At 40.5% G+C, this 15,702-nt stretch overlaps 1 protein-coding gene across 1 annotated transcript; it reads right to left on the bottom strand.

Annotated features, from left to right (window-relative positions):
* Window positions 1-249: 249 nt before the first annotated feature.
* Window positions 250-15,576, bottom strand: SLC39A9 (solute carrier family 39 member 9). The gene is made up of 7 exons (XM_068684165.1): window positions 15,324-15,576; window positions 11,513-11,621; window positions 6,877-7,068; window positions 4,868-4,936; window positions 3,689-3,774; window positions 1,141-1,275; window positions 250-850 (listed from the first exon to the last, which is right to left on the bottom strand). Exons 1-7 carry the CDS (start codon window positions 15,417-15,419, stop codon window positions 620-622), a joined length of 918 nt encoding a protein of 305 aa, XP_068540266.1. The 5' UTR covers window positions 15,420-15,576; the 3' UTR covers window positions 250-619.
* Window positions 15,577-15,702: the final 126 nt, after the last annotated feature.

Consider the following 15,702-nt stretch of genomic DNA (forward strand, 5'->3'; position numbering starts at 1 on the left):
GCACTTTTAACCAGCTGATTTCCTACTCTAATCCTACGCTCTCTCTACAGCATTTCATTCCTATCAAGGACACCTGTCACAATAGCACTGTTGTCCAGAATTCTGAGTGCAGCCCGCTTTCACAATACAATTAATGACAAACATTACAAGAACCGTTCACGTTGCCAAGACAACATGGAACCGATGGGGGAGAGCCCCCTTCTTCATTAGTAAGAAGACTTCAACCTCTCAAAAGGCAGCCATCCTTTGTTTGCTCTCAGCTTTGAAAGCTGAACTGCAGGATACTTTGGTGATTGCAATTTCATGATGAGTCGCCATGTTCTTCCCCGCTCACCTTCCTCAAACTCCAAATTCCGTCTTCCCTGAGAATAGGGCCAGAAGTAACAATTAAAATAGCAAATGTCTTCAGAAGAGTTACATAGAATTTATGTCCGGCTGCCAAAGTACATTTTGCTACACTAAAAATTTTCCCAGTATTCCTCATTTTGCAATCAAGGTTCCCTCTGAACTCCATAAAGTAGATGGGATGGATGATGGATAAGACAGACAGTGATAAAGGGAGCAGCCGACATTTACTGCTCATGTCAGATCAAGGAGGAGAACGGTGAAATTCGCGCTCTTAGTGATGGTGTCCAATGGACAGAACTAGAGGAATAAGGCATCCTAAGACTAGGGCTGCCACCTCCAGACGGCTGAGTCCTTTTCCTCCAGTTGATTCAGGTTTGTGGCTATGAGCAATTCCTCCTACTTCTGGGAGGACGTGAACTGTGGCAACGTAAAGAAAAGTCCCAGCAGAAAAAAGCATAGCAACTCCGGTGGCGTTGACTTCTGAAAGGGCTTCTTTGCTACTCTGTGAAATGGGAAAAAAAACAAAAAGAGCGAAAAATTAAAATGAGCAGAATTTCTTCAATCAATGATGAAACAATTCTATAAAGGTCCAGACACAGTAGGACTTTTATCAACTCTCCTTCTCTCACAGTGACAGTAGTTTAGTATGTTGCTTAACGTCTTCCACGCCACATGGGGATACTGACATTATAAAGCTGATAGGAGACAGAATTGTGAATCGTGTATGATACTTATTTCCCTGAGCTCCACCACTAACCTATGTTTTGGGCAGGACAAACATCGCAGACCTACCTTGCTTAGCCCCAGGTATGTCACCATGGACATAACAGGTGCTGCCAATGCGAAGACCAGCAAGTGTTTTCTAATTCGATTCCGTTCCAGCCCAGCATGCATCAGGAAGGAAACCAGGCCAAAGGCAGCCGGTGCCTGCAAAAAAATACTATTTACTGGTAATACAATTCATTCTAAAATTACCTAAAACACATGATAAAGATTAAGTTGAAATATGACTTACTTCACTGAAATGCACAGATTTCGAAGAAATTTGGGGAAGGCACTTACATGTTTCAGTTAACCCAGATAAACAGAACCTTATACAATGCTCTGCCTTAAGAACACTACCTAATGGAAAGCCATGTTCTGCCTATCATTCAAGTAAATGATATTTTGGATTTTCATCAGCCTACAAACTATTTATTTTATTTATTTGAGTTGCAGTAAGACAGAAAAATATTTAAAGGTCTCCAGAGAAAAAGAAATGTGAACTGTGAATTAAGACAATCCTGCCCATCTCAGCAAACTGCAGTCCTAGCCCTGTTTTATGACCCATCTTTTTGGGGGGTAGCAGCACATTTTAAAAGTTTATAAAGAAGAAATTCAGGGAATAAACTCCAACTGCAGACTCTCAGATATTGATTGCTCTACTCATACTACCAATAAATTCTTTGCAAAAAGAAGGGATAGAAGCAAGAGCTGATACTGTTCTCATGCTGATTCTAGAACAAGGACTGCAGTTATAGATGCACAATGTTATCCTATCAGTGCAACACTGGGAAAGGTACCACAAGTAAAGATATTTGTGTAGTCATAAATGCTCAGATGTTCATTCTGACTTGAGTGGTTGCTATAATCCCTAAATTTCCATTAACTTCTGTAATTTCCTTTTTTTCCATCCTGAAGTTATGCATTCCTATTCCTTTTTTTTTTTTTTTTTTTTAAATAAAGCCGAAACAGAAAAATTCTACAATTAACATGGAAGGGAAAAGATTCCCAAAGAGATATAGCAAATGAACAACGACTGAAGAGCTTCTTTGGTTTGTTCATCATTCAGTTATACTTCTATTCCCACTGTGAAGCAAATACTTTTGTATTCCCCCCACTAACACCCAGTTTCTTATTCACAAGGCGTGGCTGTCCTGCTCATACAGTTTACTGTATTTCTACTCACAGACAGTAGAACTCCACCCTGACAATACTATTCAAGACAAACTAAAAGGTATTAGAGCTGGTTTTATGTGCAGTCTTTTCTTAAAAAAAAATAAAAGAAAGAAAATGAGTGAGGGGGGAAAGTGAGGAAGATGAGCATCAATCTGGATCAGAAGAAAATAATAAAAAATGACCACAAAAGATAAACTCTTTCAATATCACGTATTTCTTGATAATCTTTCGGGGAAGAGTTCTCTTTTAAAATTGTGCAACTGCAAAACTTAAGAAGCCAGTTAATTTGAACATTACAAACAAAAGAGGAAAAATTGTCTGGCATTAGCTGTGAAATAAGCTTCACAGCAACATGTGACATTGTTATCACCACCTTTGAAGAAGTTTACGTAAAGAATGGTTTATTGCGTGAACATTGAACAGAAGATGTACTAAACCTGAATTTCCAAACATTTGGGGCATATAATAATCCAAAATTGTGCTTGAATATACGCATGACTAACTATTGTAATATATGTACATACTGCCATAAGTCATGTGGATCAGCACACCTATATAGCCAATCTTTGCGTAAACATTAAGGAAAAAAGATCTTCCCATCTTCACTGCTTGCTTGTTATCGTTAAAAAAAATGTTTCACAGTTTTTTCTTGCAGAAGTGTCATGATTGATGTTGAAGCTACTACAATAACACAGGTAATCAGAAGTTATTTTCTAGTACTCCATTATTATGTAGTTTCAAAAGACTAACCCCACACACTGTGAAACCCTTCATAACATGAATATCCTTCTCACTTTTTTGAGAACAGAGGCAAAAAAATATAAACAGTGTAAAAAAAAAAAAACAAAAAACTGTGTAACAGCATAAAAATATTTTGTGTCCTTGAAAATACTAGCATATAATCCTGTGGTCCACCATCCACATCTTGCTTGAAAACATCTTTTATAACAACAAGAATCCTTAAAGAAAAAGACAGAAGAAAAAAAATAAAAAAGAAAGAAAAAGAAAAACCCATCCCTCCACACCAAAAGTACTATCTAAAAGAACACCAAAATACACCTTGTTTCAAAAAGTAACGTGAAGCTGCCATATTTCTTAATGAGCTGTTCTTCTATCACTGCATTTGGGAGACTCCTCCCAACAACTGCAGACAAATTAGGCAGTAAGAAGACTGAATTTCTTCTCATTTGCACCTCATTCAGACTTAGATCTATCATTTACTATTCTGTCATACACATACCAGTGCTTTTTGGTCCTTGAAGTTGTACTGCCAACCTGTTCATTTCAATGGGATGACACACTTCCAGATTACACCATCAATCAAATTTAAGATCTTCAGTAATGCCTGTATGCTTTAACAGTTTTTAATGACTAAAGAACAGATTTTTGGTTGTTGACTTACCTTGTGCAACATAATTGCAACAAACACTATTAACTGGACACTAGTCTGAGAAGTAGAAGCTGCTGCACCCAACGCAACACCATCGGCTGAAAGAGAAATGAAAGTTCCTGGATTATTCCTCCATGTAAATTTCAGCTGCCCCCCCATAATGGCTGGGATCACAAAACATTTGAGAGGTCCCGTTACTCAAAATACTATTAAATAAACCAGCTCAGCATGTCATTCATTCCCCTTTGTTTCTTCAGGTAAAACAACTTGAGGATTTCAGACAACCCACAACAGAAGCTGTATCACATTCCCCAAGACCATAAAAATTATAAGGAGAACGTACACAGCATTGACAAAGTCTGACAATTTAGAATCAAATAACAACTTTACTAATTTTCGTTTTCTGTGGTAGAAGTGCTGTCTGTATACATTTTTTAAAGCTGCTTTAGATTCTTAACATTAAAAGAACTTTATTTACTATTCTTCAAATGAATGTTTAAATACATTATTTTAGTACCATTTAACATTTTTATTGTCTAAATGAAATAGGAAATAGATACTGTATTAATCCGTACTATGTAGACACTTCGTTTAGTGAAATACCTTTTGATCAAAATTAAGACATTTACACGGTAACTGCCAGCAGATTAAAAGGTATCATATTTACACTACAGATATATAATGAAGGATTACAACATGAACATGGGCTAACTGCAATACAAGTTTAATTTTTTCAATCCCTGTAAATCAACATAAATGTTTCAGTCAAACCTTTAAGCTCCACCCTATCATTTCCTTTTTCCACACGATATTATTTTTTATTTTTAAAAACACATCTTTACTGACAAGAAACTCAAAGGTGTTTCATACTACATATTAAATGAGTATGCACGTACTGAAATCCTGCAGCTACAGCAGCCAGCAAAGGACAGGCAGAAAGTGTCACACAATATTTTAGACAGGAAAAATAAAGAAGGGAAAACACAGCACTCAAAATTCTCTGAAACATTCTGAGTACTGGAGTATGTTTTCTTAGCCACTTTTGGTAAAAAGCCTTAGTTCTTTCCCCTCTTTTTTGCTTATAAAAAAAACACCTTCTAAACTAAAATGCAAGTGTTTCTATCGCACCTAGGGACACGCCACAGAGCAACAGAAGCCCTCCTCAAGTTCTAACAAGAAGTCCCTCATTACCTGCAGCATGGACCACTAATCCCAGTGTTGTGGTGATCTTGGAGTTGCCCGATCTAGCAGCTTCTGGATCTGAAATGGTCATGAGGAAAGCAAACATAATGAGAACAAATAAACAAATTATGCTGGAAGAAAAATTATAAGTATCATTGCACATCACTTACCTGTGACAAGCAGTTTAGGCAGCTGTATTTGAAACTATCAGCTCTTGAATTTCTGCATTAAATTTATTCTAAAACAGTTTGATACTTAACACCTTCAAATAACCCAAAATTCCATCAACAAATAACAGAATCATAGATTATTTTTTTGCAACTTACAGGATCACTGATACAGGCAATACTAGCTGTTTTTCTTAAGCTCCTGAAACTGAACCTTGAAGTTCTTTGCTATCAAGGGGAAGAAAATCTAGCTTTCAGATCCCAAACTCAAGTTACTCCAACGGTCAGGATGCTTCCCCCCACCCAGCCCAGTTTTCCTTCAGGTGACAATCTGTGACAGTCCCTGCTGCACTGATTCTCTGGGAATTCCCAGTAAGCAATAAATGCTACTTCTTGTGGGGGCAGCTGCAAAGATTTCAGTACTTTTCCTGACCCAGTGCTTTGACTGCAGCTGTTTGACAACTACTCTGAGGACGTTTTCATGTGAGCTAATTATACAGCCCAGCACATACATCCACTGTGACTGCAACCAGCAGTGAAAGTGATACGAGGAAGCTCCATTGTTTATCACAGTGATAAGTCCTATGCAAATATAGAAGCATATTATTCAACTGTTTAATTCTAGAATAGTTCAACAGGAATTACTTAATTAGACCGCAAGCATGCTTACACAGCTATTTTAACAAGTCTGCACTTCTGCCAAAAGAGAAAAATACTGTTTCTTTCCTCCTGCAGTCTCATATCAAGGAAGTGAGCTGGCTAAAAAAAATTAACATACTCTCTTCCATTAGATTGGTCTTCCTTATCAGGGAGAGCCTACGTGAGCAATTGCACCAGATGACTGGGATGGTATACTCGTGTCAAAACCGGAGATTGGTCACATAACACGATTTCTCAAGTTCTTCAACTGCATTGATTGATCAGAAGTAAAACTCAAGGGGACAGTCACATTTAAGTTCGTACCTCCATTCCAGCCTCTAGAATTTCTCTATGTTTAGAGAAAGACACTCATAATTGTCCCATCACACTGACCCCATACAAGCATTTGTGCAGCTGCACCATGAACTGCTAAGGATCCAAACAAAACATTTCCCCCCCCCCCAGCTCCTTTTTTCTTGTGGTACATGTTCCTTAATTTTGGAGGGGCAAATTCTACTAACAGAAGAGACTACGTAGGGAAAAGTGAGCAGCCAGAGGCAATAAATACCTTTCTCGATGACAAAATACCTTTGGAGCATTTTAAGCTACAGTCTGGACCTGAAGCTGCAGCAAGAAACAAGGGCAACTGGAGGCATTTTGAGAATCTTGCAATAAGTTGAGAAATCTTTGGACTTCGCAGGAAGCATTTTGAAGTGAGGCTGTAGACTAATACAGGAGCCCAGCCGTGCAGTTACAGCAAAGGACCAGAGCTGAAATGTAGTTCTTTCTGCAGTCTTGTGATAATTTTTTTTTTACTTTTTTTATTTTTGCAAATTTTGCCTACACGTATGACAATTAAGTAGGAAAAATAACGATGGTAAGACTAACCTGAAGTTTTTGGGAAAGCCAAAGAAAAACCCTATGGGTGATACTGTAAAACAGACAATAACTCCAGTGTCAAGTCACCCTCCACGCACACAATACACATGCCTGCAGTTATTTTACATTAATGAAGCAAGCTCTCAAATTATGCTGGATTCCACGACAGATTTCCAGCACAAACGTTTCACACAGACCCTGCTTTATGTTTGAGCAGCACCTACTGAAATTCTGGATGTGACTGGTCAAATTAAATCCCAGCAGCATAGAAAAAAGTCGCACCTTGCTAATTAGAACTAATTAGCAAGAATAACCAAATGTTTCTCTACTTACCATCTGTAGAGTGCACATGAGAGCTGCCTATCTGGTCAACCAGAAGCATGAAGACAAAGCCAAGGACAAGGGAAACACCAATGTAGGCGTGCAACCTGGAATGGTCGTGGCCATACTCGTGTACAACCGGGATTTCCGCGACCTTCTCAGACTCCACCACGTGCTGCATCTCACTCACTGGGCGATGCTTCCCTGCGGCAGCCAAACAAACAGATTAGGAGACAGTGGGCTAAATAAAGCACGGTCACTTTTTCCTTCCTTTTCTCAATCCAACACCCTGCCATGGGGAGGACACCTCCCACCAGACCAGGTTGCTCCAAGCCCCATCCAACCTGGTCTTGAACACTGCCAGGGATGGGGCATCCACAGATTCTCTGAGCAGCCTGTGCCAGTGCCTCATTGCCCTCCTAGTAAAGAATCTCTTTCAAATACCTAATCTGAATCTACCCTCTTTTAGTTTAAAATCATTATTCCTTGTCCTACCACTACACCCCTGATAAACAGTCCCTCTCCTGCTTTCTTGTAGGCCCCAGACATTTGTCTGGTTTAACAAAGTTAAACCAGTTTCTAGCTAATAAGTGAAGAATCTTATCAGAAGAATCTTAAGTGAAGAATTTGCTGTTTGCAGAAAGAAGGCCTAGGCATAAAGAAATACACTGCTTGAAAGGCACAAGCAAAGATCAGGAATAAGAAATTTTGAATTAAGTCCCCAGGTACTGCATAGTACCCAGAGAGAGGACAAGAGTCAATAGGGACAAACCGAAACACAGGAGGGTCCCTCTGAACACTAGGAAAAAAAAAAAGACTTTGTTCATTGGAACTGTGAGTGAGCACCAACACAGGTTGCCCAGAGTTTGTAAGCCTTGCAGTTGCAACAGGAGATCTTCAAAAGCTGCCTGGACATGGTCCTGGGCACGCTGCTCCGGGTGGCCCCACTAGAGCAGGGAGTTGGAGCAGATGTCCTCTAGAGTCCCTTCCAACCTCAGCCATTCTGTGATTAGCAGCAATTAGCAGCTACTCTAAGAGACATCTGGGCATCGCTGGCAAGATACAAACATGTCTCAACATTTCTCCTACTTGAGCAAATCTTTCAGCAAATAACTTGAGGAAGCAAGGACAGGATCATGCTGCCCACAAGTATTCAATCATGCCTTATGCATGTACAGCAATACTTATTTTGTTTATTTTTAACTAAGGGGAAGATTTGGAGTTTATTGGTATTTCCAATCTCTTCCTCGAGTTCCTCTCTGCTGCATTTGCTCAATCCATACGATCCAGTTGTCACTCCTTATGTATTCATCACTTTTCCTACCCCTTTTAAATACTATATCAAGCTTAAAATGATCTCCTTGACCTTATCCACCAGTTGTACTCCCCATCTTTAAAAATCTTTTTTGAAAAAATAGCTTGAAACAGTAACACAAACACCTAGGTTTCACTTCGTACTCCTTGCTATTACACAGGGCAGCAATGCTTTGATTACAATATCAAAGAGCACTGATTAAGCAAGTTTCCATCAGCAATTCTCACTTCCATCAGAAATTTCCATCAGAAATTCTGAAGTCTTCACTGTAAATAATGTTACTGATTTTTGTTTAACTTTAATCTCATTTAAGGGTAAAAGGACTAACAGGATTAGCATACAGCACTTAAGAAAGTAGAATATTAACTAGATTGTTTCACTGGTCTAACAGCAACCAATGTTTTCTCAGTATGAGAACAAGCATGGGCTTGGAAGGAATTATCGTTCAGCTCTGGAAAGCTTTCTGACTTCTGAAGAGCCAATTTGTTGTGCCTGAATCAAGGTAAGGATGTAATGAATTGAGACGTGAATAATCACTACACTTCAACACAAAATCTGTCTGCACTTTTAAGGTTTATTCTAGATATGCTGCTACCTAAAAAAAGTAGAATAATCTCTCTCACCTTTTTGAAAAAAGAACAGCAACAAACAAAACGGAGCACAGCACATCATGCCTTTTCTAGCATCTGTGGTCTAAGTGACAAAAGCAAAACTGTCATTTTGGGCAGGTTTTTTGGTTGGCAACTTCTGAAGTTTTAGACACTAACAGTAAAAACGTGACTGATTCAAGGCATCTTTATGCTGGAGTATTCACACGTTCTTGGATTTGCCTCAGTTGTACCACCCTCCTGCACAAGATGTTGGCACCATGCCATTACTACAGACAAAGAGCAGCAGAATAGGCTGGTTCTCTGAAAGATTTCACAAGCCTCTCTTTGCCGCACAAGATCAACCAATAAATCAATTTAGACCAAACAATATTGTTGCCACCTCTATAAAAAAAAAGATAACATTGCTTCAGATTATTCCAAGATTTAAGATGTTGTGGGTAATTCACAGCAACCAGAGTCATGCAGTTTCACCAGTTAAAACAAAGGACCACAGTCACCAAGGGATTTTATGTATTGGTAATACTTGGTTTCACTATGTACATATGTGCATAAACAGGTTTACGAGCAAATACTAATCTGATTCATGGCATGCTGTTTGCTCTCCTTGAAGCCTAAGAGGTCAAAAAATGAGCAGTTACTTATTCTGCAGCCTGAGGGAAGATACAGAAGGGTAAGTGACTTTTGTAACAATGGCAAACTCTTGTTCTGATAACAGGAAACCAGAGCTAAATTACACTTGGAACTGGGCAAACACAGCCCACATACATACATGTGTGTGTGTACACCATATACAGCCTTAAGCCTCAGTGTTCCCTTCAGCACCTTTCCAGACTTAGTGACGTAAATGGGTACGTTGCAAGAGCTGTACTGAAAGCTGATACGTTCTAAGAATCTTAAGCTTAACTTTGAATGTCCTACTTCTCTAAGAAAGGTATCACAAGTGTTTTTGTAGTTAAATCCATAATATCTGTGCATTTTGCCTCTCTGCAATAAAAAAAAAATAAAATCTCATTCTCTCTTGCATCTACAAGAAATGAAAACAATGACTTAGGTTTTGATTAGCAAGTGTAATGTGTTGGACAAAATTAAACTACAAAGACAACCACAGAAGGGAGAATTGTCTGGAAAAGATCATTCTCTTAATGTCACTTACACACTTCTTTACAGACAGAATCACTTCACTCGTAATACTGTGAGCTCAGAATTGAGCCTGAAGTCATTCACAGGAAAAAAAAAACTTTTTTACTAGGTAAATACCTCTGACATTTCCCCTGATAATGTATTATAAAAATATACATTAACAGCTCTAAACATCTGAATGTAGATATTAAATGTGAACTGTACACCACATTTAGTGAAAAATATGCAAATATTCACAGTAATTGTATTTACTGCTATCCGTATCATTAGAAGAAAATTTATTCTACTTTGAATTAAAATGGAATGAAGAGCAAGCCCACAGCTACAGCTCATTAGAGACATCCTACACTGGAGTGCACAAATTGCAGTACAGTATAAAGGCATAATCAGAGGTTCTTTTACTTCTTGATAATGGATGATTTTATAGATTTGAAGTAAACAGAAGATAAGTGAAACACCATATAAATTGTGTGGAAACTGAAGCACAATAGATGAAAGCATACTCCTAAAAATAAATGTAAAAGGTTGTTGAAATAAGAAAGATGCAGTAGTGCACAAAACCCAGAGTATTGCAATTATCTCTCAATTACAGATTAGGACCATGTACATCAGACAATTGCTGATTTCTCTAGTCTCAACTTCATAGGCCTTACTCCTGTGACCGTTAAGTTGTTGCTGTTTACTACTGCATGTATAATACCTCCCAGCGTGCTCAGAATCAGAAAGTTGTCAGAAGGTATGTGATAGCACATCACGCCAAGCTAAAGCAAGATTCAAAGGGCACTGCAAACAAAGGTAACGGGCCCCAACTATTCAAAATAAAATCATAACCTCAATCTGAGGATTTTCCAAGACTTCTGGGTACAAGATGTATTTATACCACCCAAGATAGAAACACCTCCTACTCTGTGAATTAGCCCCACGTAACCACAATTTTCAGTCAGGTGCCTTAAGTTATCTTGGTTCCTACTTCAGACCATTTTAACTGGCTCAGAACAGCCCCCCAGCTTGCTGGGGGCAGGAACAGCAGCTGCCATCCAGTGTTCTATCTGTACTTCAGTAAGTTCTTCAGTTTCAAAAGAGAAAACAATTACATGGCAAGTACACGTAGATCCATAAAGCACTTCCAGCAATTGCTGAAATGACAAGTGATCTATGTTACGAAATGCAACAGCAAATAGTCGATGAGTCCATTCTCACCCAAAGACATCCTTACACCTCATCAGAGGTTCCGGTGAAAGTTAAAGTTTAACTCTCCCCACAATAAGAAACATTACACATGGCCCAGAGTAATGGGCTATGGCTCCACGAGCAGACTGTTACGCTGGACCTGCAAGTGATAGGATCACTCGGCAAGAATCACTCGATCCCCAGCCTGATCGCACTCCTCTCCCAAACCACCAGAAACGTACAGTATCTTATCTACAGCAGTTCTGTATTTGTGTGCTGGCTTTGTGTCGTACTGTGAAAGCCCCTGACAATCTTATGTTAAAAGCCCTACAAACAGGCCGCAGTGAATAATAAAGCCGTGACCTAAGTTACCTTGAACAAGGCTATCTAGAGCCATAGTTTTGGTTCTTACCCTCCAAGATGTCTTCATAAAGTGCATGTACTCCTTCGGGCACAATGACGGCCAAGGCAGTTCCGCACAGCAGCCCGGCGCCCAGAACGGTCACCAACTTTAATCTCTCCTGCAAGCAAGCACAAAACAAGCATCACCTTTAAGAATGAAAACACTTAACCTCTGTTAAGAAGGGAGTAAGGGAAATGGGGTAGGGAAAAAGTGGAGTGGAGGAGAGAGAACGATCCACAAAACCTCTTGCTGATTCGTATTCAAGAGACCCAGCTGCACAGTCCTATATTTCTAACGATTAACTGGCTGAAATGTGAACGTACCCAGTGTCCACTACAAACAGCTGAAATAGGAAATGAAAGTTGGAGATAGCCCATTAGACTAGCAACATCAGAGAAGTGAAGTGGTGCATATTTGACAACAGCCAGAATTGTTATAATTGACACTAATAGTTATTTGGGGCTAATTCACGCCCAAGACCTCAAATTGCAAAGCCTGCAGAGACAAAGGATCATGGAGAACACATCTGAAGTGCAGCATGTTCACAATTCTACACTTTATCTCTGCTCTGGGTTTGTTATCAAATACCCATTAAATACCCTTCCCACTAGAAACCTACTTTAACTTGTAAGTTCCCTAAAACCTCTCGTAGGTATAGCACAACACAGGATAAGTCACCCGTTCCTGAAAATGTCAGACTAAGTAACAAAGGAAAATATATAAACAAAGTAAATTGCCAAAGAAAAGACAGAAAAATGAGAGATACAAAAATATAAACGCCTCTACAGATGCAAATACGTTGGTCAAATAAGAGTACAAACCACAAAGTCAGCTATATTTAGATAACAGAAAAAGGCTAAGAAAAGCTTTAGGACTGCAGGAAGAATAAAAGGAAGATTTTAGAGCACAAAAGTCACCTACAAGTTTCGAGAGACACAACAAAGTTAAGCTGTTATAAGACTGTTACATGAGATGAACTACATTTCAGTCTCTAAAACAATCCTTGCATAAAAGTCTATCCTAAAACTGCCATATTTTAATGGCATTGTGTTTAATACAGTATCACTGAAGAAGAGCTTATTTTAAAAACAGTTGTGAATAAAAGGTAATTAAAGAGAAATGTACTTTTGTGTATTTGAAAGACCTGATGATGTGTTCCATGTCTTCAAAAAGGCATCAAATTAAGTTTTATTCAGTAAGTATAAACTTACTGAATTACAAACCACAGCCATCCCTCTTCCCCCCTGCAAAGAGAGCTTTTAAAATACATTCCAGTTGGTTGGTTTTGCAAATTTGTAATTAAATCTTAACAAAAATTACATAAACTTAATGCTTTTAAAGTACAGTAAACAAAAAAAAAGTTTAGTTTATACTCCAGGAAAAGTTTCTACATGCTTAAAAAATACCACAAAGGGTAGGTAGGCATTTGATACCATAAGTAACGACTGTTCTCCTAGTTATATCCTAATTTTGGACCAAACAAAGCATAAAAGCCAGAGATGCTCAACTCAACTGCAGTACTGTTTGAGCAAATTCTGTCTGACCAACACAAGAACAGTTCCTAATATTTTTTGCTTCCCTGTGACCACAACATTGACAGGCTAGAGTCAAAGCCATGTGCTGAAAATGCAATTATATAGGCATCATCTGCTAGACTGCAAAATGTGACAACTTGCAGAGGTCACTCCTGAACTAGGCTGCAACACAGTGCGTACAGTAACCATGCAAAATTAGGTCCTCCCAACAATTGGATATCACCTATTTTGTGGCAGAACTATCACCTTCCACACACAAGAGGACTGCATGCCACCAAATAGCTACCAGAGCCCTGGAGACAAAGGTCTGTGCTTAAATATTGTGAAACCACTGTAGCACAGACACGTCGTACTACCTGCCCTCTTTATCTCGCCTACACGGGTGACGTTGGCATAGAAAAACAGCACAACCTCTCGACAACACAACCAGCTTTCTGAAAGGAAGCCAAGTGGGACCATCGGGAAACAATCACAGCATCACTGGGGAAAACATGAGTACTAATATGCAAAAGATGCCAAGTTTCCATCAACATGCATGGTACAGTTGCATGTATGACAATTACACTTGATAAATCATTAAGCAGTGGCAATCTAGATGAAAAGATAATCTTCCACACCCACTGTTCCCATTGTACTTTTGCCAAAATATGGTGTTTCAGAATGAAAACAAGATGATTTTATACTGCAGCACTATAATCTCTTTTACACTGTGTGCATGCATTTGTGTGTGTGCATTTGCCAAAAAAATACCTCAAGTACTAATGCTTTATTACTAGTGCAAATATGGAGCACGGCTTCAATTTGGACACCTGTGAATTCTAAAAATGCATTAAAATACTAAACACTGAGAAATTACTATTTCAAGAAAAGTCTGCATTTCTTTTTCAATATGAAATACTTCAAAACAGTGAATACAGCAACTTAATAACTGCAACTTATCCTGACAGGGAAGTCATCTAGTTTAATTCAGGAAGCCAAACTATTTCAGTTCCAAAAAGTTCCCGGAAATCAACTATTGCAGTTCCACACCAGTTGTGCGTCTCTTCTTAAGAGCAGCAGAGAAAATGCTGTTAAAAAATACATAAGGAAAACCTAAATTCCTCAAATGAGCAAGCTGTTCCACACCTCAGTTATTTCTTGGTTTAAATCTTCATGACACTGAAACTCTTACTTGGACCTAGCAAAAAGTAAACAGTCCCATTCCAGTCAACACTGTGAGTCTTTGTTACCCAAGGAAAAGATTCAAACTACCTGAACAACTTGTTTTTATTTTGACTATTTAGGCTGCAGCTTCAGAGAGCCTCAAGTACTGCTAGAGTGTGGTTTCTGGCCCAAGGTTAGCCTCCTAGAGTACTTCATGTAAATCGGGATTAAACTGAAAATGTACATCTGCCTGTAGAAATAAAGCAGAGAGCTGTTCGTCTGAACCTTTTCATCACTGATGTTTAGTTACACCTGGCTTTACTGGAGCTTCATACTCTCAAGAATATTCAAGTGTAATTAAAAGAATAGAAATATGAAATCAAAACACAATTAGGTCCACAGTTAAACTCATCTGAAGAAGCGTATTAATGAATAATTCTATTGTACTCTATCATCTGGGTTTATTACGTACAGCATTAATTTGTTTTCTGCTTAACCATGATAAGTACCCAGGGGGAGGAGGCGTTTTTCTCTAGCATCACCTAGAAAGCTTTTTGCAGACCACATAACGCACAGCCCAAAAAGTCATTTCAGTTTAAAATTACTCACGTAGTGGTGGCCTAAGCGACCATTTTAAACAAGACGATTGTAACTGCTAATCTGACACTTCCAGGACTGGTGTCTGCACATAAAACGAGCGCAGAGAGACAGCTCCGTTGCTAAACCAGCCAAGCAGACAGCTCCTTACAGCAACAAGCTTATGGCAAGCCTAAAACCGAACCGAGGCATTAAACTCGTCCGTACACGTGTGTGCGGCGGGCAAAGCGCTGCCTCCCCACAGGGCTGGCGAGCCGGCGGCCGCTGGCGGTGCGGAGTGCCACGTTCACGCCGAGCTGTGCTCCTGCTGCCAGCGCTCCCAACACAGACAAGGGCTCCCAACACAGCCAGGGGCTCCCTGCTCCAGCCGTACAGACAGACACGGGGCAGGGCAGCACCGCCACACGGCGCGGAGCACAGGCGGGGGCAGCGGGCTCGGGGCGCTGCTGACAGGAGCCGGCAGGACGCACCGAGCCCAGCCCAGCTCCAGCTCCCCGCTGCGCGCCTCAGCCCGGCCCCAGGGCCCGGCCCGGCCCCCCCCTCACCTCGGAGAAGTTGACGGCCAGCGGGATGATGCCCGCCACATAGCAGGCCAGCAGCATGGCGAGGGACAGCAGGCAGATGGCAGGGAAGTCATCCATGGCGCCCGGCGGCGAGCTGCCCGCCTCAGCCCGGCTCCCCTCAGCCCAGCCCGGCTCCCCTCCGCCTCCCCTCGCCCCCCTCAGCCCCCGCGGCCGCCCCGGGCCCCGCAGCGGCCCCGTGCCATGGCCGCCCCCTCAGCCTCAGCGGCTCCGCGCCGCTTCCCCTTCCGGGCCTTCCCGGCTCCAAGATGGCGGCCGCCCGCCGCTGGGAGGCGGGAAAGCGCGGCTCCCTCATCAAAGATGGCGGCGCAACCCGCTTCGCCCCCCTTTCCCTCCAACGCGT

The sequence above is a fragment of the Anas acuta genome, chromosome 5, assembly GCF_963932015.1.
Source record: "Anas acuta chromosome 5, bAnaAcu1.1, whole genome shotgun sequence".
Classification (NCBI taxonomy): Eukaryota; Metazoa; Chordata; class Aves; order Anseriformes; family Anatidae; genus Anas; species Anas acuta.

What these genes read in the sequence shown, in the direction of transcription:
- SLC39A9 (XM_068684165.1), bottom strand. Translation starts at nt 15,419, where the DNA reads ATGGATGACTTCCCTGCCATCTGCCTGCTGTCCCTCGCCATGCTGCTG. An exon ending in TTATGAAGACATCTTGGAGG is followed by an intron (nt 7,069 to 11,512) that starts GTAAGAACCAAA and finishes TGGCTGCCGCAG; the next exon opens with GGAAGCATCGCCCAGTGAGT. An exon ending in TCATGTGCACTCTACAGATG is followed by an intron (nt 4,937 to 6,876) that starts GTAAGTAGAGAA and finishes TGACCATTTCAG; the next exon opens with ATCCAGAAGCTGCTAGATCG.